At 43.8% G+C, this 25643-nt stretch overlaps 4 protein-coding genes across 4 annotated transcripts; all 4 read right to left on the minus strand.

Moving 5' to 3' along the window:
- Positions 1-2569, minus strand: LOC101389244 (protocadherin alpha-4). Its single transcript, XM_004420071.3, has one exon. The coding sequence runs from the start codon at positions 2564-2566 to the stop codon at positions 143-145; it is 2424 nt and encodes an 807-aa protein (XP_004420128.2). The 5' UTR covers positions 2567-2569; the 3' UTR covers positions 1-142.
- Positions 2570-5681: 3112 nt separating this feature from the next.
- LOC101408780 (protocadherin alpha-3) lies at positions 5682-9182 on the minus strand. Its single transcript, XM_014794009.2, is given in 2 exon segments — positions 5682-6432; positions 6434-9182. Coding segments are annotated over 2 exon segments (2505 nt in total). The 5' UTR covers positions 8867-9182; the 3' UTR covers positions 5682-6360.
- A 3467-nt stretch (positions 9183-12649) lies between these two features.
- Positions 12650-15514, minus strand: LOC101409032 (protocadherin alpha-2-like). Its single transcript, XM_087430321.1, has one exon. It carries the CDS (start codon positions 15098-15100, stop codon positions 12650-12652), a length of 2451 nt encoding a protein of 816 aa, XP_087286447.1. The 5' UTR covers positions 15101-15514.
- Positions 15515-21359: 5845 nt separating this feature from the next.
- Positions 21360-25353, minus strand: LOC106803212 (protocadherin alpha-1-like). Its single transcript, XM_087429684.1, has one exon. The coding sequence runs from the start codon at positions 25097-25099 to the stop codon at positions 22682-22684; it is 2418 nt and encodes an 805-aa protein (XP_087285810.1). The 5' UTR covers positions 25100-25353; the 3' UTR covers positions 21360-22681.
- Positions 25354-25643: the final 290 nt, after the last annotated feature.

Here is a 25643-nt window from a genome sequence, read left to right on the forward strand (position 1 = left end):
TTGGTGTCCAATAATTCTAAAATATTTTAGCTAAAATGGGTATGTAAGAAAAAGTAAAGAAATTTAAGTCAAAAAATTTGATTCTGAGAAATTTTTTAAAAAGAAATTGATAGAATAAAACTTCGCATTAAATAAAGAATATTTATAAACTAACCTTTGAAAGGGAATCCCCAGTTGCTGGCTGCTGATCCTCTGTGTCCCTAGGATCAGGTACACTGGGACTAAAGGCCATGAGGTCGGTCTTGGCCGGCCCCTCCCCAGAACACATTCTCTGGCTCCTCTTCCGTGAATACGACCAGCTCTCCACCGCGCTGGAGCACACCAGCGTGGGCTTCCCCGGCCCGCACGCGCCCTCGGTGGGCGGCGCCGAGCACCGCAGCGCCGTGTACAGCAGCAGCGTGAGCACCAACAGGCTGGACACAGCGCAGATGGCGATGATCAGGTACACATTGACGTCCACCAGAGCCGTCTCCGCGCTCGCGGCGCCCACCGACTCCCGTGACGAAGCCTTTGGCGCCTGGACGCTCTCCACCAGCGACAGGAGCACGGTGGCCGTGGCCGTCAGCGCCGGCTCGCCGTGGTCCTTCACCAGCACCAGCAGGCGCTGGCGCGGCAAGTCCGCCTCGTCCAGGGCGCGAGTCGTGCAGATCTCGCCCGTGTACAGCCCCACGCGGAACGGGCTGCGCGCCCCCCCCGCCGCCGGCTGCAGCTCATAAGACAGCCACGCGTTGTAGCCCGAGTCCGCGTCCACCGCGCGCACCTTCGCCACCATGTGGCCCGCGCCCACCGACCGCGCCACCAGCTCGCTCACCGCGCCGCCCCCGCCGCCCGCCCCAGGCGGCAGCAGCGCGGGCGCGTTGTCGTTCTCGTCCAGCACGAACACCTGCAGCGTCACGTTGCTGCCCAGAGGCGGCACGCCCGCGTCGCGCGCGCTCACCTGGAACTGCAGCAGCTCCAGCTCCTCGTGGTCCAGCGGCTGCAGCGCGTACACCTTGCCGCTCTCCGCGTGCACCGACACGTAGCTCGACAGCGCGCGCTCGCCCACCCGCCGCTCCACCAGCGAGTAGGACACCCGCGCGTTCTCCTGCGCGTCCGCGTCCCGCGCAGACACCGTGAAGATGTGGCAGCCGGGCGGGTTGTTCTCCTTCACGAACACCGTGTACTCGGGCTGCGCGAACGCCGGCGCGTTGTCGTTCACGTCGGCCACCTCCACGGACACGCTGGCGGTGGCCGACAGAGAAGGCGAGCCCCCGTCCCGCGCGGTCACCACCACCCCGTAGTTCGCCACGCTCTCGCGATCCAGGGCCCTGTCCAGCACCAGTGAATAGTAATTCTTGAAGGTGGACACAAGCTTGAAGGGAATGTGGGGCGTCAGGGTGCAGGTCACCTGCCCGTTGACACCGGAGTCGAGGTCGGACACACTGATCAGGGCAATGACAGTGCCCAGTGGAGCGTCTTCTCTGATTGGAAGTGACAGGTACTTGAATTCCATTACTGGGACATTATCGTTGGTGTCTTCAACTTCCACCATAACTGTACAATGGCCAGAGAGTGGGAGCTGTCCCTTATCAATGCCCTCTACAAGAATTTCATAGGATTTGCTTTCTTCAAAGTCGATATATCCCTTTACCATAATTTCTCCAGTAACTGGATCTACGTGGAACCTGGATTTCACATTTGGTGAAATATCAGTTGAGAATGAATAAACAACGTCCCCATTCAAACCTTCGTCTAAGTCTGAGGCGTTAAGTTTAATTACCAACGTTCCATTAGGAACATTTTCTGGTAATTTCACCGCATAGAGTGTTCTGTCGAAAGCTGGGGCGTTGTCATTGGCGTCCAGCACTTTGACGAGTAACTGAACGGTGCCAGTCAGCTCCGGTTTGCCTCTATCAGTGGCCGTGAGCACTAAAAAAATCTCCGGAGCTTCTTCCCTGTCTAAAGATTTCCTTAATACTAACCCAAGACGTTTTACCCGCTCGTCGTCGGACGGTTTTTCCAAGGAGAAATACTCACTGGGGCTCAGTCTGTAAGTCAACAGAGCGTTCTCCCCGATATCTGCATCGGAGGCGCCCTCTAGTGGAAACCGAGAGTCAAGCGGCCTGGATTCCGCGATAAACAGAGTCTTTTGTGTTCCGGGGAACAGAGGCGGATTGTCGTTAATGTCCTTCACCTCCACCTCCACATGGAAGACCTGCAGCGGCCGGTCCACGATCACCTCCAGGTGGATGCTGCACTCCGCGCTCCGCCCACACAGCTCCTCGCGGTCGATCCGAGAATTCACAAACAGAATGCCATTCTGCAGATTTACCTCCAGAAGGTCCCCGCTGCCTTTGGACGCCACCCGGAACAGGCGCGGCACCAGCTCCGCCAGCTCCAGCCCCAGGTCCTGCGCGATGCGGCCCACGAAGGTGCCGTGTTTGGCTTCCTCAGGGACGGAGTAGTGGACCTGGCCGCTCCCGACCTTCCAGGCTGCGAGAAGCAGAAGCGAGAGCAGCAGACGCCGGGATTCCTTCCCGCTTCCCCAGGAAAACTCCATCTCAAGTGCGCAGTGTTTTGTTCTCATTAAGGGATCTTGTGTCAAAATCAAGAGAAATCTGACCATTCAGTCCAATGCCGCTGCAGCCTCCATTTTTCAGCGTCGGATGGTGGATGCTGCTTCTTTACAATAATAATAGAAGGGAGTTTTTCTTTTCCTCTGTCGGGTCAATTTTATGGTAAGAGCGACATCATGTGGCTCCAAACCGTAAGTATTGACTCTGGAAATCCATACTATGCTATAAACTGCTAAGTCTTAATTATTCTTTCAGCCATTCTGCACACTTTCACCGCCTTTGGAGAATAGAATCACATTTTGTACCACTGATTTATTGAGTGCGATCCTTAGTTTCACTACAGGGGCAGCTTTCATTTCAGTGGAAATCCTTTTTTCATACAGGTTTTAAGTATTTACAGAGATGCAACTGTAGGTAACATACACTTTGTAGAGACACACTTGTAAAGTGTTGGTTAGGAAAATTCATGACAGATTTTTTTGTGTTCCTGAGAATGCGGGAAGGTTATTAATGATGACAGGCTCTTCATCTTTGGATTTCATATTCCTGGTGTTGAAGACTTCAGAGAACCCATCTCTAGAGAACCTCTGATTCTAAGAATAAGCCATTGAAAGGGTACTTTGCAAATGTTCAAAAAAGGAAGCAAAGACCATCAGCATTTAATTGAAAATCTTCCTTAAATCATCTAAGGGCTGAAGGTGCAAGGAAGCTTTAACAGGAAGCGGGATGTTGTGGGATATAACTTGTGTGGAAAGGTATTCCAAATAATTTTATTCACTGAAACACATTCACCTCCCGCAAGCAAGACTGGTATTCTCATTTTGTCTCTTATGGTTTAGAAATATTTGCCTGTTCTCCAGTGTCTAATATACCTAAACTTCTATTTTCTCCAATGGTGCTCACATATTTTTTAGTCAAAGTGGACAATTTCCTGCTTCCAATAACATTTTTCTCACTTCATCACCTGCCTAAGTAATAGCCATCATTCCCAAACTCTTTGTGACGCAATTTCCCCCATTTTATAACCATTTAAAACTTCCTTGACCAAAGAAGACTTTCATGATTAATCCAGTTTGGCAGGCAAAAAAACTTTCCTTTTTTTTTTAATAATTTTATTTATTTATTTTTCCCCCAAAGCCCCAGTAGATAGTTGTACGTTATAGCTGCACATCCTTCTAGTTGCTGTATGTGGGACACGGCCTCAGCATGGCTGGAGAAGCGGTGCGTCGGTGCGCGCCCGGGATCCGAACCCGGCTGCCAGTAGCAGAGCGCGCGCACCTAACCGCTAAGCCACGGGGCCGGCCCTTTACTTTCTTTTATATATGATGGCACCCAGATTTAATCACTTAGGCCATTTATTACATTGATTTCACTTTTGTAAGCATTTGGGTATGACTTCTTTTTTGAAATATAAACTTTTAAAGAGAATAGCTGTGTCTTAGTAGTTTAATAGCTCAGAATACTTACCTAATATTTGCTGAATATTTATCTAATAGAACAGTTTGGTTCTCTTCAATTGTCTAATAAAATGCATTAAATTAAGGTGGTCGCATAGCTAGTCAGGAAAATGTGATGTCTCAGCAGCCTCTATAATTTTCCAAAGATACAAAAATATTTTTCCTTAGACATTGCCCTAATTGAGATCTATTTCAGTTTCCATATTGAAAACCTGCGCTTGGCTTAGTTCTCATTCCAGTTTTTGGCAGTCGTGATCTTTGAGATAGCCTTAGTTTTAATGGTCAATGAAGAATTCCCAATAAATAGAGCACAATATATTTTTGTGACATAAAGAAATTTAATACAGAAAGACATGATGGTAGCTGTTTTCAAACTTTCTTTGCCTCTTATGTTCATAAACCTTTCTCCCCCACGGTTGTCTAGGACAAAAAAAAAATCAATCCAGTGAAAATAGCTTTAGGCTGCCATTCTATGAAGAGCCACAGTCACCAAAAAAAATATTTTTTCTGAATTAAAATACAAATCAGAGTAGTTTCACTGTTTGAGGACCTGAACTATAGATTTCTACAAAATGATCATAGGTGTCAAACACACTGGAAGAAACTGAGAAGGACTCCCTGTCTATTTATTTTTCAAAATAATTAAATGCATAGATGAGGAATGCAACAGAACAGAAAAGATGTTTATTTGGGAACTATTCAGTATTCATCTGGTATAGCAGCAAGACATCTCTAAAGAAAAAAACTCAAAATCTTTAAAAAGTCTTATTAGCTGAGAATCTTGCTAGTCGAGAATTTGAAGAGGAGAACTGGATTTAAAGACTGAAGTCTCATATCCTGGAAGACAAAAACTTTGTATGACCCTATTATTTACAATAGGATGAAAATGAGGCCTAATAAAATAGTGAACTGAGTTTGGACATGCTGTGGCTCATACTTGATGGACAGTGGGCAGCAAAGGAAAGTGCCAGAAAACGGAAATGAAAGTGGAAAAAGAGAGGATTATCTCTCTATTTTTTATGTTAGATGCCCCCACAATGTCACTGAGTATTAACCAGGTTTCAGCAAGGAAGCTTGAACAAGGAAGTAGGAGGTTGTAGTATATGACTTGTGTGGAAAAGTATTCCATATAATTTATACACTGGAACCCATTTACCTCCCAGGAGCAAGGTTCGTATTCTCATTTTGCCTCATATGCTTTAGAAATAGCTGCCTGTTCCCCAGTTTCTAATATGCCTAATCTTTGGTTTCCAGTGGCAAGGAAATTTGAAGGAGAGTCCAACTATTTGCTAGGGGAAATGACCAAATACTAAATAGAGGAATGACTGAAAAATAATTTCACTTGAATTTTATTTGGTGCCAGTTATTTAAAGCTTTGTACTTTCTACACGACAAATTAATAAAGAGGTTGGTATTCAGAGGAAGGTCACCAGTAATGACGTTGACTTACTGAACTTCTCGACATTAGCATCCTTAATACTGTATGCAAAAGAGATTAATGATTAATAAGTTTTGCTAGTAGAATAATTTTTAAATTAGATATACAGTATAATTCTCAACAAATTGTTCAGAAGGAAAATAATAATTCTTAACAAGATTCATAATATTCTTTCAAAAATATATTTTCTAAATGATGATATAAAGGAAGTATTAAAATTTTACTTTCTATTGATTTTTTAATGCTTACTAATAAAAGTAGTGAGAAACTGAAGAGGAACAAAGGTACAATTCTAAAAGCAATAAAATTGTTATTCTGTTTTTGTTGTTGTTGTTGATTTTTACCCAACTGGGAAACTAGTAACAATACACAGTATCACCAAATATGAGCACAAGGACTAGAACAAATCATGTTCAAGCAGAAAGGAGGAACTGAGACTCCAGATAAATGAATAAGGGAGTAAAAGAGGCTCCATAAGAGATAACAGGTTTACGAAGTGAACATTTGAAACTGAAGATATAAAAGCATAATAAAAAGGGAAGGGAGAGCATTTAAGGCGAACTCATAAAATTTACCAGTGACATCTGGACCAACATCTGGTAGGAATTCCAAATGAAAAGTGGCAAAAGCTATTGAAGTATGTGCAGGGATTAGTACACTTAGTAGTTGTTAGGAGTCAAATATTGTAAAAAATGCAATTCACCCAGAAAAATATATTTAGTTTCTATTCAGACTTTTAGCAATGAAATAATCCTGCTACTGCATCTACTAACACAAAAACGAAACCACAGTGTGGTTCTCGCTACTTATTGCTGATCCGGTTCAAAAACATTAGTCACAAGAAATTCAAACATTTTAACCACAAAACCAGTACCTGGAAAACTCTAATTACCAAAAACATAATTAACTGTTAAAATGTCTCCAAAGGAGTAGAAACATTGATGAACAAAAAATAAAGACATTTTCGAAAGGATGAAAAAAATATTACTCACTTTGGCAGAAAAATCAACACCCACATCCAGCTGCTCTTCCATACCTCCGCTAACGGGACCCGGAGGAAGGCTGGGGCTGAAGGCTATGAGGTCGGTCTTGGGCGGCCCCTCCCCAGAGCACACCCTCTGCCTCCTCCGCTGTGAATACGACCAGCTCTCCACTGCGCTGGAACACACCAGCGTGGGCTTCCCCGGCCCGCACGCGCCCTCGATGGGCGGCGCCGAGCACCGCAGCGCCGTGTACAGCAGCAGCGTGAGCACCAACAGGCTGGACACAGCGCAGATGGCGATGATCAGGTACACGTTGACATCCACCAGGGCCGTCCCCGCGGCGCCTGCCAACGCCCGGGACGAAGCCTTCGGCGCCTGGCCGCTCTCCACCAGCGACAGGAGCACGGTGGCCGTGGCCGTCAGCGCCGGCTCGCCATGGTCCTTCACCAGCACCAGCAGGCGCTGGCGCGGCAAGTCCGCCTCATCGAGGGCGCGAGTCGTGCTGATCTCGCCCGTGTACAGCCCCACGCGGAACGGGCTGCGCACGCCACCCGCCGCCGGCCGCAGCTCGTAAGACAGCCACGCGTTGTAGCCCGAGTCCGCGTCCACCGCGCGCACCTTCGCCACCACGTGGCCCGCGCCCACCGACCGCGCCACCAGCTCGCTCACCGCGCCGCCCCCGCCGCCCGCCCCAGGCGGCAGCAGCGCGGGCGCGTTGTCGTTCTCGTCCAGCACGAACACCTGCAGCGTCACGTTGCTGCCCAGAGGCGGCACGCCCGCGTCGCGCGCGCTCACCTGGAACTGCAGCAGCTCCAGCTCCTCGTGGTCCAGCGGCTGCAGCGCGTACACCTTGCCGCTCTCCGCGTGCACCGACACGTAGCTCGACAGCGCGCGCTCGCCCACCCGCCGCTCCACCAGCGAGTAGGACACCCGCGCGTTCTCCTGCGCGTCCGCGTCCCGCGCAGACACCGTGAAGATGTGGCAGCCGGGCGGGTTGTTCTCCTTCACGAACACCGTGTACTCGGGCTGCGCGAACGCCGGCGCGTTGTCGTTCACGTCGGCCACCTCCACGGACACGCTGGCGGTGGCCGACAGAGAAGGCGATCCCCCGTCCCGCGCTGTCACCACCACCTCGTAGTTTGCCACACTCTCGCGGTCCAAGGCACTGTCCAGCACCAGCGAATAGTAATTCTTGAAGGTGGACACCAGCTTGAAGGGAACATGGAGAGTCAGGGTGCAAGTCACATGCCCATTAGCACCAGAGTCGCGGTCGGACACGCTGATCAAAGCGATGACGGTGCCGAGTGGAGCGTCTTCTAATACAGGTAACGATAGTGATTTGATAACCAACTCAGGTACGTTATCATTGGTGTCCAAAATTTCCACTAGAACCGTGCAATGATCTGCCATTGGGGGATTTCCTTTATCTGTCGCTTCTACCTGGATTTCATATAACTTAGTTTCCTCGAAATCTATGTTACCCTTTACACTGATGTATCCATTAACCGGGTCTAAGTGGAATTTCGACAGAGTATCTGCTGACATGTCTGTATTGAAAGAATATACAATGTCCTTATTTATTCCTTCATCCAAATCAGAGGCGTTAACAATCACTACTAGGGTACCGTTTGGTGCATTTTCGAATAATTTGACTTTGTAGACCGTCCTCTCAAACTCGGGGGCATTGTCGTTTACATCTAGAATGGTGATCTTTAGTTGAGTAGCGCCAGCGAGCTGTGGTTTCCCACCATCGACTGCCGTTATTATTAAGTGATGCTCAGGAGTGTCCTCTCGATCTAAAAGCTTTTTCAACACGAGTCCAAGGGATTTAATTTCCTCATCATTTCTTTTAACATCCAAGGTAAAATATTCATTGGAGTTAAGACTGTAGGTCAACAGTGAATTTACTCCGATATCTGCATCTGCTGCGCCCTCTAGCGGAATCCGAGAGCCAGGCGGCCGGGATTCGTAAAGAAACAGATTTTTTACTGCCATTGGAAAAACCGGCTGGTTGTCGTTAATGTCCCTCACCTCCACCTCCACATGGAAAACCTGCAGCGGCCTGTCCACGATCACCTCCAGGTGGATGCTGCACTCCAGGCTCCGCCCGCACAGCTCCTCGCGGTCGATCCGAGAATTCACAAACAAAATGCCATTCTGCAGATTTACCTCCAGAAGGTCCCCGCGGTTTTTGGACGCCACCCGGAACAGGCGCGGCACCAGCTCCGCCAGCTTCAGCCCCAGGTCCTGGGCGATGCGGCCCACGAAGGTGCCGTGTTTGGCCTCCTCGGGGACCGAGTAGTGGACCTGGCCCCTCCCGGCCTCCCATAACGCGAGGAGCAGAAGCAAAAACAGAAGACGCCGAAATCCTGGCCCTTCTCTCCAGGAAAACACCATTGCAAGCCTTTTCCAAATATTGGGTCCCTCTTGCATCGATCCAAAATTAAAAAAAATAATTTGAGTTCCTTATTCTTCATTTCTTAAATAACCTTACCATGGCCGTATTTCATAGATGGTGAGGAAATGCAGGATCTGAGTACGTAATGCTTACTGTATTTCTTTTATCGTCCAAGACCTTGTGGTGGACAGCGACATCATGTGGCTAAGTATTAAACACCATGTGTAAGTATGAAATAAATGTGTTTTTCTTTTCCTTTTCCTTCGTTTGAACTTTCCCAAAATTTCTACTTTCAATGTAATTTCCTTCAAAGACTCCTCAAAGTCTTTATACTTTATCAAAATATATCCTTAAAACTTTTATACTAATTCATCACTTTTAATTATGCCAATCCATGACATACAGTAAAATATAGTAAAATAGTGATTACTGTTATAACAGTAGTGGACACCTATTGGAAATATTTTCCATGTGACAAGCACTGTTCTATTGTTTTAATGGGATTATCCCATTAAATTTTCACAACCCTCTGAGGTAGGTATTAATATGATTCACTTTTTACAACGAAGTGGAAACACAGAGGTTAAGTAACTTAAAAATGATATTAATTGGTGGTGTTTGGGTGGGATTTCAATCTGATTCAAGACGATAATTTTAACCACTGGCCTCAGAGTCTATATTTTACACAAAAATCAGGCCCTTGATATTTGTGACCATCAAAACATCAAGACATTGAAAATATGTGTATATACATATCCATATATATACAATTTACTTCTATATTATTATGGCAATTGTTAATTTACAAAATATGTTCATTTATGTTTATTAATTCATAGAATGTATATAAACCACTCTCATATTCTTTATCCAAGGACTATATCCTTGCTAGCTATCTTAACTGTTATCTATATAAAGATGCCAGAAGTCAGTGTTTTACAATGCAGTTACTTTGTAAATTTGTTTTTTGCTGCATGACGACACTGTGTGATTTGGATATTTATTACATTCATATCACACCAAATAAGAGTATATTAGTTTTTAAAATTTCCACATCATTTATATGTTTCAACTTACCTGTATGTCCTAAAATGTTCACAATATGAAATAATTGTGTTTTTAATGATCTGCACTCTGGATGAATTTCGGGATTCCAGTTTCTTAAAAAGTTGCTACTTGAAATAACTGGTGATTTCAGCAATGAGCAAAGAGAGAAAAGTAACTATGGAACATGATTCACTACTTGACATATATAAGACGAGGCAATGAAATATTCTAAAGATCTCTGTGAATTCAATGAGAGGCATGAGTTCTCTGAGCATTTGGAAGTTGAGCAGAGAAAATTCATGGAAAGAGGTTGAATTTAGAGAAGTAAGAGACTGTCCAAATTTTTGCTTTTGGTCAGACCCTTTTTATGAAATCAAGCACATGATTTAAGTATTAGGAGAAAAGTTTTCCTATCAATTTTTTCCATGTACTTATTGAATGCAAGCCAGGACTGTAACTTACTCATATTTTATCATTCACATTTAGAATAGAATAAATTGTCAATTAATGTTTTAAGGAATAAATAAGTGAATATTTTAAATTAACTTTCTCAAGTAATATAAGAGGTAAGTTACATTAATGATATTTGTTAATATCAAACTTACATAATTTCTAATTGATTCTATTGTACTAGTTCATGAAGAAGTAAGGAGACATTTAAGAACTGTTTTGGAAAAGCATGGATCTAGGAAACAATTGAAGATATCAATATGCCAGTTAGTGCTTTGATGAATCTTGAGAGGTAGTAGCTAGTTTTAAAATGAGAGACAAAATTAAAATTTTAAAACATCATAGACTTCATATTAATGAGATGCCTTTGACAACTTATGTAATACTATGCACTTCTTGACATTTAAGAGTATAATGACTGAAAAGGGAATGCCACAGGGAATTTATAACAGCGTAGACTCCATAATGATTATTAGGAGATAAAGGTAACACTAAAGGAACTATGAGTTTAGAAGATTGAGACAATGTGTGGATAAGGTATCAGTGAATAATATCTACTCTGTCTTAGACATCTTCTTAGGCAACTTAATCAAGAAAAATGTAAATAAGGAATAAGAAACCAATAAGAGCTTATTCAGCAATAGATTGTGACTCCTGGAGATCGGGGCACGCCTGGATATAGTTTAAGAAGCTTATCATTTACCTGTAGTAGAAACATAGTGGCCAGACTTCCAGTAGGACCGATTCCACCTGACCAATCACACTTTCTGCACACAAGTCTCAAGAAAGTGATGATAGCTATGATACTCTAGGTGGAATAACTCCTCCCAAGAAAGACCTTCTTCCTCATTTGTTCAAGCCATTTGTTTCTCTCTGTAAAGCCTCAGATGAACTTTTCTGATTCCCAAGAAATATATACTCTCTGCATTTTGAGGCTTATCAACCTCGAGGAGCTAATAAGCTTCCTGTAGGAAAGATTATCCTTAAATGGAATTCGAGATTTCCCCACCAAATTCCTCAATTCCTTTAAAAGCAGATCCCAGATGGAAATTGGTACTCCTGCCTATCTGTGAATGGCTAAGGCTAAGACGACTTAGTGGAAGTTATTTCTAGGATTCATCAATATCCACATATATTTGGGAAAGAAAACAGCAAATAACTAAGAACCAAATAGTAGAAGACAGTTTTAGACAGTTAATTCATCCAGAGACATCTTCCTTTGGCTGAAAAAAATTCTTTAATTTCCTTTCCAAGTATAACATTTACTTGTCAAGTTTAATGTTTTAAGCATCCAACACAGGAGTTTCCATGAAAATGTAGTCATCTAAAACTAGGCCTTACCTTTTGGAAAAACTCCAACTTCATTAGGAATACAGAGGCTGGCAGGTGAAATTGAGTGAGCCCGCAGTCATGGAAAATGTTATCCCAGGCAGAGAGTGTGGTGCCAGAGGAGGGTGGTCAATCTCTGCACAATGGGAGGCCTGCATACATTAGCCCACAGATAGGGATACTGGAAGGATGACTGAGCAACCCACTAACATAGAGACTGGGTTAGAGTACACTCCACTTGTATGAAGAAAAAGTCCTACCACCTGGCGGCCCACAATGTGATCTTTTAAATGTTAAGATTTTTTTATTAAACAAAATTGAGACTGGGCTCTTTTCTCAATGAACTCTCTATTGTGCCTTAAAACCAATGATTTTGCAAGACTGAAATCTTTATCCCAAATAACAGGTTATTTTACTACTGAAAGACATACCTAAGATTAGCAATTATTCCTAACTGGTGTCATGTGTTGTAATGACCTATGATAGACACTTTTGGAAGTTCCGGCATTAAAAGATGCATTCAGGCCACTTTCAAATACAAGGCAAAGAAAAACTAACTTAGTTTATTGCATAAACAGATAAAGATAAATGAATTCTTGATCAAATAAACAATTTAGGAAATGTCCAGATATATAACACAGTCTTATTCCAAACTATTCTGACAGAATGGAGGATGGTTAAATTGGAAATATGTATTATATAGTCATACTCTTTAAATTTTTTCCAATCGTGATTTTTAAAAATTTGATAAAAAATATTTGAGGGTAATGTTAAGTTTTCAGATTTTGCTTAAGTGTTTTTCAATCCTTCAAGGTCCTATTGTTCATGGAGAGATTTAATTATGGAAAAGCTAAAATGTAAACATAAGAAAACCTTTTAAGTAAATTGTTCTCAATGCAAGAAACTGATCTCTAATTCATACCATATATTGCACAATAGGACAATGATATAAAATAAAGGCAGAACTATGAATCAAAATAATTAATAGAATCTTAAAGAATAAAGGAAACAGAATAATTCCAGAATTGACAGGAAAAAATTAAAACACTCACCTTTCCTAAGTGTTCTGATTCTGAGGATTGTGGTCTTTCTTCTACGGAGCCTGGACCTTGAGGAAGGCTGGGACTGAAGGCCATGAGATCCGTCTTGGGCGGTCCCTCCCCAGAACACACCTTCTGCCGCCTCTGCTGCGAGTAAGACCAGCTCCCCACCGCGCTGGAACACACCAGCATGGGCTTCCCCGGCCCGCACGCGCCCTCGATGGGCGGCGCCGAGCACCGCAGCGCCGTGTACAGCAGCAGCGTGAGCACCAACAGACTGGACACAGCGCAGATGGCGATGATCAGGTACACATTGACATCCACCAGCACCGCCTCCGCTCCAGCAGAGCCTACAGACGCCCGCGAAGAGGCCTTCGGCGCCTGGCCGCTCTCCACCAGCGACAGCAGCACAGTGGCCGTGGCCGTCAGCGCGGGCTCGCCGTGGTCCTTCACCAGCACCAGCAGGCGCTGGCGCGGCAAGTCCGCCTCGTCCAGGGCGCGAGTCGTGCTGATCTCGCCCGTGTACAGCCCCACGCGGAACGGGCTGCGCACGCCACCCGCCGCGGGCAGCAGCTCGTAAGACAGCCACGCGTTGTAGCCCGAGTCCGCGTCCACCGCGCGCACCTTCGCCACCACGTGGCCCGCGCCCACCGACCGCGCCACCAGCTCGCTCACGGCTCCGCCCCCGCCGCCCGCCCCAGGCGGCAGCAGCGCGGGCGCGTTGTCGTTCTCGTCCAGCACGAACACCTGCAGCGTCACGTTGCTGCCCAGAGGCGGCACGCCCGCGTCGCGCGCGCTCACCTGGAACTGCAGCAGCTCCAGCTCCTCGTGGTCCAGCGGCTGCAGCGCGTACACCTTGCCGCTCTCCGCGTGCACCGACACGTAGCTAGACAGCGCGCGCTCGCCCACCCGCCGCTCCACCAGCGAGTAGGACACCCGCGCGTTCTCCTGCGCGTCCGCGTCCCGCGCAGACACCGTGAAGATGTGGCAGCCGGGCGGGTTGTTCTCCTTCACGAACACCGTGTACTCGGGCTGTGGGAACGCCGGCGCGTTGTCGTTCACGTCGGCCACCTCCACAGACACGCTGGCGGTGGTCGACAGAGAAGGCGAGCCCCCGTCCCGCGCTGTCACCACCACCTCATAGTTAGCCACACTCTCGCGGTCCAAGGCGCTGTCCAGCACCAAAGAATAGTAATTCTTGAAGGTGGACACCAGCTTGAAAGGGACATAGGGAGTCAGGGTGCAGGTCACCTGTCCATTGGCACCAGAGTCGCGGTCGGACACTGTGATGAGCGCCATGACGGCGCCCAGTGGAGCGTCCTCTTGGATGGGAAGTGAAAGAGAAGTAATTGAGACTTCTGGTGTGTTATCATTGATGTCCACAAGTTTTACCGAAATTTTACAGTGCCCAGACATTGATGGAGTTCCATTGTCATAAGCAATGACTTGAATCTCATAAGATTTCGTTTCTTCAAAATCTAATTGTCCCTTAGTTCTGATTTCCCCTGAGCTGGGGTCTATTTTGAACTTGGTCTTTATAGTGGAGGGCACATCACTACTAAATGAATACGCAATCTCGCTGTTTGATCCTTCATCTGCATCAGAAGAATTTAGTTTAACCACTAATGCTCCGTTTGCGGTGTTCTCTAACAATTGTACTTTGTAAACTGATTGGTCAAAAGTAGGTTCGTTGTCATTAACATCTAATACCTTAATAAGCAATTGAACAGTGCCCGTGAGCTCAGGTTTGCCCCCATCAGTAGCCACCAGCAACAAATTAACCTCGGCAGTTTCCTCTCTGTCCAGAGATTTCCTCAGGACAAGAGACAAAGACTGGCTTGGTTCATCAGTTGTCTGTATGTCTAGAAAGAAAAACTCACTGGAGCTGAGCTTGTAGGAGAGAAGAGCGTTTACTCCGATATCTGCATCAGATGCTCCCTCTAGAGGAAACCGCGAGTCAAGCAGCCTCGATTCGGGAAACCGGATAGTCTTCACTGCCATTGGAAATATCGGCGGGTTGTCATTAATGTCCTTCACCTCCACATCCACGTGGAAAACTTGCAGTGGCCGGTCCACGATCACCTCCAGATGGATGCTGCACTCCAGGCTCCCCCCGCACAGCTCCTCGCGGTCGATCCGAGAATTCACAAACAAAATGCCATTCTGCAGATTTACCTCCAGAAGGTCCCCGCGGCCTTTGGACGCCACCCGGAACAGGCGCGGCACCAACTCCGCCAGCTCCAGCCCCAGGTCCTGCGCGATGCGGCCCACGAAGGTGCCGTGTTTGGCCTCCTCGGAGACGGAGTAGTGGACCTGGCCGCTCCCCACCTCCCAAGCTGCAAGGAACAGAAGCGAGAGCAGTAGACGCCCGACCTTCCGGCCCCTTCTCATAGAAGACACCATTACCAATTCTCAGTGAGTTGATCAAATTAGAAAATCATGTTTTGCAAAATTTTAAATATTGTCCTCTAGTCTCTGCTGGAGTCCTGCTGCTTCTCTTATTGTTCCGCTTCTCTGGAGTGACAATGGGGATCTGGGTATTTTTCTTCCTAGAGAATACTCCGTGGTGGACAGCGACATCATGTGGACAAAATGTAGGCTCTACTGTTTATCCTCTACATTTAAAACTGGACAATTGTCTGGTCTAGGTTTACTGATAACTTTCATTTTGGAAAAACACCTATTTTAAACTCTGAAATATATCCTTTTCCCCTTTTTGGGGGGTTAAAAATCACATAAAATTTACCATCTCAATTATTTTTAAGTATATAGTTTAGTAGTGTTAAGTATATTCACATTGTTGTGAAACAGATCTTCAGAACTTTTCATCTTGCAAATCTGAAACTCTGTACCCATTGGACAACAATTCCCCTTTCCCACCACCACAGCACACCCCCGAACCACCATTCTACTTTCTGTTTCTGTGAATTTGACTACTTTAGATGCCTCATATAAGTGGAATCATACAGTATTTCTCTGTGATTGGCTTATTTCACTTAGCATAATGTCCTCCAAGTTCAACCATGTTGTAGCATGTGACTGGATCTACCCCCTTTTTAAAGCTGAATAATATTCCAATGTATGTATAGACCACATTTTGTTTATCCATTCACCCATCTGCCCACGGACATTTGGGTTCCTTCCACCTCTTGGCTACTGTGAATAGTGCTGCTGTGAACACAGGTAAGAAAATATTTCTCTGAGACCTTGCTTTCAATTCTTTTGGATATATTACCTCTTTTTCTTTTTTCTTTTTTTACCATTTCTTCAAATGAAGCACATAGGAATCAAAGGGTATTTTAGTCAATTGAAAATATATTTATATATTCCATTGTTGGTTTGTAGTGATTTAATTTTGTTTTCTGAACTGTTTGCAGATGTTTGGAAATTAGTAATTTGTTTGTTCCTCATTTGGATAATGTATTCTTAATTTAGGAATATTTCCTTTTCTACTACATTTGGATTTTTATGCAAGAACAGTATAATTGATGTCTTTTTTCATGTTAATTATTTGAGAATATCTTGTTTTATTAATTCTTAGCTGGCCCCTTCACACACAAACAATATGAAAATAGAATAAAGATACCATAAGAATGAAATAAAATGAACTGAAGAGTGGCTCAGTGTTCAAAATGCATAATAGTCATTTCCAGTTACTCTAATGAGGTCACAAATTTTGTTTCCAGCAAAGAGGAAAACAAAATTAATTGCAAGATTTACAGTGTCCATAAAAGAAAAGCAAAATCTTTGCTAAAGAAAAACTAGCTTTTCCTGGTACTGAAAACCAATTACTAATTTCTCCCTTGAGTTCAACATCTTCAGATACTTGTTCACACCATCTATGGAAGTGTGTATTTATATTAATCATACTCTAACACTGAACCCCAAGTAAACTGACTTAAGCAAAAAAGCAGAGCATTATTTATTGTCTCATACATGGAAATGGATGATTACTTACTGGTTTCAGGCAGAGCTGGATATACACGCTTCAATAATGTCATAAGGAAAATAGCTCCACATTTGTGATTTTGTTTTTCCTTTGCTGACCTTCCTCTCAGATAGGTTTTTCCCATGTGATGGCAAAATGGCCAAGTAGCTTTTAGGCTACATTTAGTGACTCTGAACAGAAAAAAAGTGCCCTTTTCCTAATAGCCCCAGCAAAAATCTCAGAATATCTCCTCCTTTGACCCAGTTTAGATTCCTTCAGTCAGTAGTTGTGATGGTTCTCACATTGGCCAGACATGGGTCGCTTGTTCATTCCTGAAGCCAGGAGATAAAATCAGCCATGCCTAAATTATATGAACTGAAAATGAGGAGGTTGGTTCTTATGAAGACTAGTGCAAGGCCTCATGTACCCACATTATCCTGAAGCTTAAACCAATTGCACATAGCTACAGACTGGTCATTACATCAATACGTAGTTGCAATGCAACTGCATGTTTGTAATACCCAGTAATTTTTACATAATCAGTGGCCAACACATCGGCTACTGTTGACATATTTAAAACTTATGCCTAGAATCCAGATATTAGCTCTAGGAAACATGGCTTGCTTGAGGCAATTTTTGCAATCTTATAAGAGAATTTTGCTGGATTTTCAGAATGACATGTCCGGGGATGTGAGGCGTATTCTGCTGTTATTCAGGGTTTCTGAGGACCTAGAATATCTCTCTCCTTCCCTCAGAGAGATAGAGTGCCATTGCCAGAAATCCAGGCACATTTCCCTCAATGGAGAAAGGAGACTGAGAAGCCATGCTCAACAAATACCTCTCAGCTTGACATCTCTTGGTGTCTATAGTGGGTTGAATAGTAGCCCCCAAAAGATATATCCACTCAGATCCTCAGAATGTGACTTTCGTTGGAATAAAGGTCCTTACAGATATAATTAAAGTAACCCTCACCCTAACATCATCCTAGTTTAGTGTGGGCCATAAATCCAATGACAAGTGTCCTTATAAGGGACAGAAAAAGAGAAGATACACAGAGACACAAGAAAGAAGGAAATGTGAAGACCAAGGCAGAAATTGGAGTTCTGCTGCCACAAGCCATGGAAAGCCAGGAGCCACCAGAAACTGGAAGAGCCAAGAAAGAATTCTCCCCTAGAGTCTTCAGAGGGAACGTGGCCCTCCCAACACCCTGATATTGGACTTCTGGCCTCTAGAACTGGGAGAGAATAAATTTCTACTGTTTTAAGCCACCAAGTTTTGGTAGTTTGTTGCAGGAGCCCTACAAAACTAGTATAGTATCCATTGCTATAATTACACCCTTTGCACTTATCAGAGCAAACTTCAATTCCCTAAGTTTTATCTGTCTAAGCATTCGTTCTTGCAAAATCTTCATCCCAGTCTTTTACAAAACTAAGAAGCCCCAGAAGGAAAAAAAAAACAGGAAGGGAGAATGGAGGCTAGGCAGGAAAAAAAAGAAGAGATGCCTAAACATTTTAAATTCAGTTTATTATCTTTCTCCTCCTACCTTTTATATATAAGAAAAAGAAATCACAGCACAATAATTTTTTCCATGGAATCCAAGTTATCTAATCTGCTTAATGGTCAGATGCCTTAGTAAAAGATCAATAATAATGTTCTCCTATCAGTTGTATTACTACCTGTTGTAGTGCTCTCCTCTTAAAATTTATTCTGTTCACTTTAGCTTAATGGTAGCAGAACTCCAATGAATATGTTGCTATATATTGACTATTCCAGCTTTCCCTCTAAAATAAACACAATTTTATTGCTGTATCCACCAAAATCCTCTGTGGTTATGGGAGACTGCCTTGGACAGCTTTCCTCCACATGTTGGCTCAGCATCCCAGACCGCTTTGATCTTATGGCATCTTAGCATCAACCTGTGCTTCCATAATTGCTGCAACAGGAAGAGACAGCAGAAGAGTCTTGCACTGGCAATTACATACTTCTGCTTGGAAGTAACACACATCATTCATATTTCATTTGTCAAAGAAAAAAATCACACCTCAAGGTAACAGGGCTGTGAAGTCCTCCAGTGTTCCCAGAAGGAGGAGAACAGAAATATTGACAGTGGCTACTAAAATAAACAACTGTTTCTCATTCTGACCTATTTATATTCTCGACTGACCACAAGTCTCAAAAGTGTCAAGTGATATCTTACTTTTCTAATCACTTATTGTTATACAGAAAATAGAATTACAATTCTAATCTTAGGAAGTTTTCTGAAAGAGAAAGAACATAACAAGAAATAGTCTTCGCAAGTGTTCTCCTTTGTATTTTAGGTGATGTAAAAATAATATTTCCCTACAAATGAAATTACATTGGTGTCATCACACCAAGGTAACTTGAAAATAAAACTACAGTTCTTAAAATCATAGTCATGAAACCAAAACCAATTATTGAATAATCGAAAGGTAATAATATATGTTTTACCAAGATTTTACTGAAAGCAATGATAGTTTTTGTTTCCATTGGAGTGTTTGAAAATTGGAGCCTCCATAGAAAAATGAGAATAACACTATTATTCTCAGTATGTACAGCATGATGATCTTGGCCTAGTTTTTTCAGATAGACAACAAAGGTGTGAAGCTGCTAACTTTAATGGATAATTAATATTAACCAAAATTAATCCAATTGCATAACAATGATTATAATCTGGTAATAAGATTTCAGCATATATAACTTCACCTTTTGAGGATATGACCACTTTTAAGTCAACAAATTTTCTAAATGAATGACTAATTTGAATTGTAACTATACCATGCGATAAGTACTAAAGAATAAATTTTGCCATACATCTATATTATTCTATGCTTTTCTTAGTACAAAAATAGTCAATGAATAACACATTAACTATAGGAAAGAACAGGTGGAAAAGGAGGAAAATAAAGCAACTGGTTCAACTTTATAAAAAAGAAGAGAAGAAGTAATCTAATACATTACCTGGAAGAAATCTTATAAAGAAAGCAACAAAACTATTGAAAGTTGTCTTAACTACACAAGGATTCTGAATGGGACAAGAATATTAACTACTAATGGGAAATCCATTCATATTTATATTAAAGTAAATACTAAGTAACAATACCACTCCATGATCATCTTTTCCTCCATTCCAGGAGTACCTTTCCATTTAAAAAAAAATCATTTTTAAAACTATGTAGTCTTAAATCCACTTCTTTTGGTTTAGTGGTCATTAACTAATATTTGAGATTCGCCTCCAAGTTAATACCTTCAAATAACCCAGAAAACTTTTAACCTTGACAACAATAATCATAATACAGAAAGAATTGTTTGATTGTTCTTTTTTTTTTTTTTAAAGATTTTATTTATTTTATTTTTTCCCCCCAAAGCCCCAGTAGATAGTTGTATGTCATAGCAGCACATCCTTCTAGTTGCTGTATGTGGGACTCGGCCTCAGGATGGACGGAGAAGTGGTGCCTCGATGCGCACCCGGGATCCGAACCTGGGCCACCAGCATTGCAGCGCGTGCACTTAACCACCAAGCCACAGGGCCGGCCTGTTTGTTCTTAGATCCATAAAGCATCAATCTAAAATTTTGTTTTTGACAGTGATGTAGTTGTGTGAAGGCATGCCTGAATGTCTTCAGGTCAAATTTAAAAGGCTATTGGGTATTCATCAAATGATGCTCAGTTCCATTAATAATCCTACTGTTAACCTCTCAGTGAAGTACTGTTAGATAATTGCTTTTCCAACTTGTATAAATTCTTGAAGAAATGAGTTGTGCCATTCTAGCTTCAAATGCTAGCCTCTAACTCAAGTTTTTCTGGCTTGATAGAAGAAAATATATGTTTACCCCTCCATACCATTTATGATTTTCAGTTTGCCCTCGAAACATAGTTTCCCCTCTCCCTCTCAATTGTTTGATCATTTTAATTCCTCTGTCTAGGGCTTTTCCATCTACTTGATTATATTTTTCTTTAGCTGAGGCAATGAGAATCATACACAGTTTTCTGAGTACTATTCACATAAAGAGGGAAAGCTTTCATCCGCTTTGTTTCCAGAAAACTTGCTAAAAACAGTCAGCATTTTATTGCTTCTTTTTAAAAAGTCACAAATAGAATGAGATCCTCGTTGTAGACACCTTGGTTAGACACAGAAAACTGAAAGAGCAATATTACACAAAATCCAAGTCTTTTCATAACTCAACTGTTATTTTCAATAGGCTAGAATGTGCTCCCCTTGAAGCCAAGGACCTTGGCTATCTTGTTTCACTGTTGCTGTACCCCTAGGTTCTACAGCAGAGCTTAGTATATAGTTGGCTTTCCATATGTGTTCATGGAATAGATCCATAAGTAAATATTGAGTGTCTTTAGAGGAAATTTTAAGCCTAGACATTAATATCATTAGCAAATGTAGCTATGGGGACACAGTAATGTGAAATGGGGAAGAGAAATAATTTTGTGACTCTCTAGTCTATCTTTCCCTATTTCATAATCCTGCAAAGTTTATCTCATATTTAAAGGAACTGAGAAATTTTCTTGGCAACCTGACTCTAAAATTATTTTTTTGCTGATTTTTGCCTAGAGACTGGATATGACAATTAATATTTGAAAAGTTACAGAGACATGCTTACAGCCTATTTCTTACAATGTTCTAAGCAACAGCTCTGTATCAACTCAAATCTCTGGAAACTTAACTAACAAATTATATTAATTTCTTATAGAATGTTTTCACAAGAGGATTTTCATGAGACTTCTGTATGTTTATTTGAATGTTTGCAAACAAAAATATATCTATTTAATACTCGTGTAATTTCTGAATTAAACACAGGAAATAAAATTTAACATTATTATCTTGACTGAATGACTAGCAAATACAATAATATCCATACCAAATATGTTTCAGCTGGTTTCATGAAACTGCTATCAAACACATCGTTTAGTAAATTGCTAAACCCTTACATAATGATCAGTAACCAACTCTTCCTTGAATTTACAACAAGAAGAAAGTCTTTTTTCTCTCTTGAAGAATTGGTATAGAAAATTTCCTTTTATTGTTATTTTTCATATTTCTGTATTCACTTCCAGGAAGGTGAGTATTAGGATTTGCACTCAGCCGATGCTTGAGTTTTGGATAAATTACTTCCATCCCTCTCTTGATCTTTTACTTTGGCTTTTAAACAGATTTTTAAAACTTTGCTCTTGCAAATTTCTTCCATTGTAAGCTACCTTAAATATTTTATCAAAGGCAATAAAGTGGATTAGGACAAGCAAGTTTAGGATATCCTTGAGAAATTTGGAGAAAACTTAGTAAAATACTGAACCTAGTTTTTCTGAGCCTCAGCACCTCCATCCATAAAGTGAGACTAAAGTATCCACTTCACAAAGTTATTGGAAAAGTTGAGAAAAATAAAGGTTTTAGAACACGGGTGAGTAAATGGAAGGTGCTCAGTAATTATTCCTAAGTTGATCCTCTAAATAACAAATTCGTCCCACATTAAGCCTTCTAGACCCAGAAGAACTCAGATCGTTGGCATCAGGAAATTGTCCATAATGACAATGAAGCAATGGTTGTATGTTTTAACATGGAAAATAAAATATCGTCCAATAAATATATTTTAAATTACATTTGCTTAAGATGATTTGTATTGCCCATTTGGAAACTTAAAACCTCAAGGGAAGGCTGATGGTTTCTGTAACTTTGCCTGTAATTATTTGCCCAGGGCTTGACATTTCACTATGAAAGATAAGGTCATAAATAAACCTGCAATGTCACGGTATTTGACTATGTTGAGATCCTGTGTTACATATAATCAAGACTACTTAGTATTTCAGTATTTCTTAAAGTATCCTACTATTTCAATCAAGGAATATAACAATTTGTCCCTACATTTGATTTTGTTTGTTTCCAAGTTCCATTCAAGACGCAGGTGCAAGTAATAAATAAATATCTACATTAAATGGTAAGATTTGTTTCAATTTTAGCAAGCATTTTGAATACCTGTTTAAAACTGACATTTGAAAGGATGGTTAGATAAGTTAAATTTAAAAAAATTAAAGCTAAAGCTTGAAATTTGGACTTACATTACCGGAAAGGTCCGAATTTGTTTCTGGATGTTCATTTTCTTCCGACGTGTTCAGACCGGGAGGAAGGCTGGGACTGAAGGCCATGAGGTCGGTCTTGGGCGGCCCCTCCCCAGAGCACACCCTCTGCCTCCTCTGCTGTGAATACGACCAGCTCTCCACTGCGCTGGAACACACCAGCGTGGGCTTCCCCGGCCCGCACGCGCCCTCGGTGGGCGGCGCCGAGCACCGCAGCGCCGTGTACAGCAGCAGCGTGAGCACCAACAGGCTGGACACAGCGCAGATGGCGACGATCAGGTACACGTTGACATCCACCAGCGCCGTCTCTGCGCTCGCGGCGCCTCCGGGCGACCGCGACGAGGTCTTCAGCGCCTGGCCGCTCTCCACCAGCGACAGCAGCACAGTGGCCGTGGCCGTCAGCGCGGGCTCGCCGTGGTCCTTCACCAGCACCAGCAGGCGCTGGCGCGGCAAGTCCGCCTCATCCAAGGCGCGAGTCGTGCTGATCTCGCCCGTGTACAGCCCCACGCGGAACGGGCTGCGCACGCCACCCGCCGCCGGCTGCAGCTCATAAGACAGCCACGCGTTGTAGCCCGAGTCCGCGTCCACCGCGCGCACCTTCGCCACCATGTGGCCCGCGCCCACCGACCGCGCCACCAGCTCGCTCACCGCGCCGCCCCCGCCGCCCGCCCCAGGCGGCAGCAGCGCGGGCGCGTTGTCGTTCTCGTCCAGCACGAACACCTGCAGCGTCACGTTGCTGCCCAGAGGCGGCACGCCCGCGTCGCGCGCGCTCACCTGGAACTGCAGCAGCTCCAGCTCCTCGTGGTCCAGCGGCTGCAGCGCGTACACCTTGCCGCTCTCCGCGTGCACCGACACGTAGCTCGACAGCGCGCGCTCGCCCACCCGCCGCTCCACCAGCGAGTAGGACACCCGCGCGTTCTCCTGCGCGTCCGCGTCCCGCGCAGACACCGTGAAGATGTGGCAGCCGGGCGGGTTGTTCTCCTTCACGAACACCGTGTACTCGGGCTGCGCGAACGCCGGCGCGTTGTCGTTCACGTCGGCCACCTCCACGGACACGCTGGCGGTGGCCGACAGCGAAGGCGATCCCCCGTCCCGCGCGGTCACCACCACCTCGTAGTTCGCCGTGCTCTCGCGGTCCAAAGCGCTGTCCAGCACCAGAGAATAGTAATTCTTGAAGGTGGACATCAGCTTGAAGGGGACATGGGGCGTCAGGGTGCAGGTCACCTGCCCGTTGGCACCGGAATCACGGTCGGACACGGACATGAAGGCTACGACGGTGCTGAGAGGAGCGTCCTCTCTGACCGGCAAAGACAGGGACGTGACCGCCAGTTCTGGAGCATTATCATTTACATCCAGCACTTTCACTAAAACCTTGCAGTGATTTGACATTGGAGGACTTCCTTTATCAACTGCTTTTACCTGAATTTCGTAGGATTTTGTCTCTTCATAATCCAATCTACCAATTAGCCTAATTTCTCCTGAGCTGGAATCAATTTTGAAGTTTTTTTGAACATTAAGAGGAACATCAGTGCCAAAGGAAAAGACAATTTCCCCATTTACACCTTCGTCAGCGTCAGAGGCGTTTAATATGGTCACTAATGTTCCCTTTGCCGTAGTCTCTGATAAGTGGACTCTGTACAAGGCCTGAGAAAACAATGGGGCGTTATCATTAACATCGAGCACAGTGATCAGCAGTTGAACTGTACCTTCCAGCTCTGGTTTGCCCCCATCAGTGGCTGTCAATAATAAATGAAGTTCTGGTGTTTCTTCTCTGTCCAAAGATTTCCTCAATTCAAGCGAAAGTGACTTACTCAATTCATCACTTGCCTGTACATCCAAAGAGAAATAATCACTGGGGCTGAGGGTGTATGTTAGAAGAGCATTGGTACCAATGTCCGCATCAGCAGCGCCCTCTATCGGGAAACGTGAATCCAGCAGTCTAGATTCAGGAATAAAGAACCTTTGTTCTCTCTCTCGGAAGACTGGTGGATTATCATTAACGTCCTTCACTTCCACCTCCACATGGAAAACCTGCAGCGGCCTCTCCACGATCACCTCCAGGTGGATGCTGCACTCCAGGCTCCGCCCGCACAGCTCTTCCCGGTCGATCCGAGAATTCACAAACAAAATGCCATTCTGCAGATTTACCTCCAGAAGGTCCCCGCGGCCTTTGGACGCCACCCGGAACAGGCGCGGCACCAGCTCCGCCAGCTCCAGCCCCAGGTCCTGCGCGATGCGGCCCACGAAGGTGCCGTGTTTGGCCTCCTCGGAAACCGAGTAATGGACCTGGCCGCTCCCCGCCTTCCAGGCTGCGAGAAGCAGAAGTGAGAGCAGCAGGCGCCGGGCTCCCTTGCCTCCTCGCCTGGAAAACAGCATCGCAAAAGCACTACACCTTTCGTACTGCTCTCACCTTACTTCAAACTCACGCTTTTCTTACTTCATATTTTCAATAATTTATCTCCTTACCGTTTTTGTCTTCTCTCGGGTTGTGACAAAATGGAGCTTCCTCCTTTAGTTTTTGGTGATCAGTACATTTCCACTGCCAAGACTTGTGGTATACAGCGACATCATGTGGCTAATGGTGTGGCTTTTAGATTCATTCACTGATTTCCAAAATAGCCTCTATATTCATTTGCAATTTACTCAATGCAATTATTTTCAATTTTATGTCCTTTAAGGACTATGACATTTCAAATCTCACTTGAGAGTATGTAATTCAGTATTTTCCTTTAGCTGTTATCACAAAGATATTACAATTGGATTTTGGGAAAATCAAGATATGCGTAAATAACTTTACATCTTTATATTTAAAACAATTTATCAGCTCATATATTTTTATTATTAAATATTTGAAACAATACTGGAGTTTTAAGATAAGGCATTTTGACAACTGAAATTCACCTTATTCTAGGATAATTTG

Source organism: Ceratotherium simum, chromosome 4, assembly GCF_057802395.1.
Source record: "Ceratotherium simum simum isolate JZ-2026a chromosome 4, ASM5780239v1, whole genome shotgun sequence".
Taxonomy (NCBI): Eukaryota; Metazoa; Chordata; class Mammalia; order Perissodactyla; family Rhinocerotidae; genus Ceratotherium; species Ceratotherium simum.

What these genes read in the sequence shown, in the direction of transcription:
- LOC101389244 (XM_004420071.3), bottom strand. Translation starts at nt 2,566, where the DNA reads ATGAGAACAAAACACTGCGCACTTGAGATGGAGTTTTCCTGGGGAAGC.
- LOC101409032 (XM_087430321.1), bottom strand. Translation starts at nt 15,100, where the DNA reads ATGGTGTCTTCTATGAGAAGGGGCCGGAAGGTCGGGCGTCTACTGCTC.
- LOC106803212 (XM_087429684.1), bottom strand. Translation starts at nt 25,099, where the DNA reads ATGCTGTTTTCCAGGCGAGGAGGCAAGGGAGCCCGGCGCCTGCTGCTC.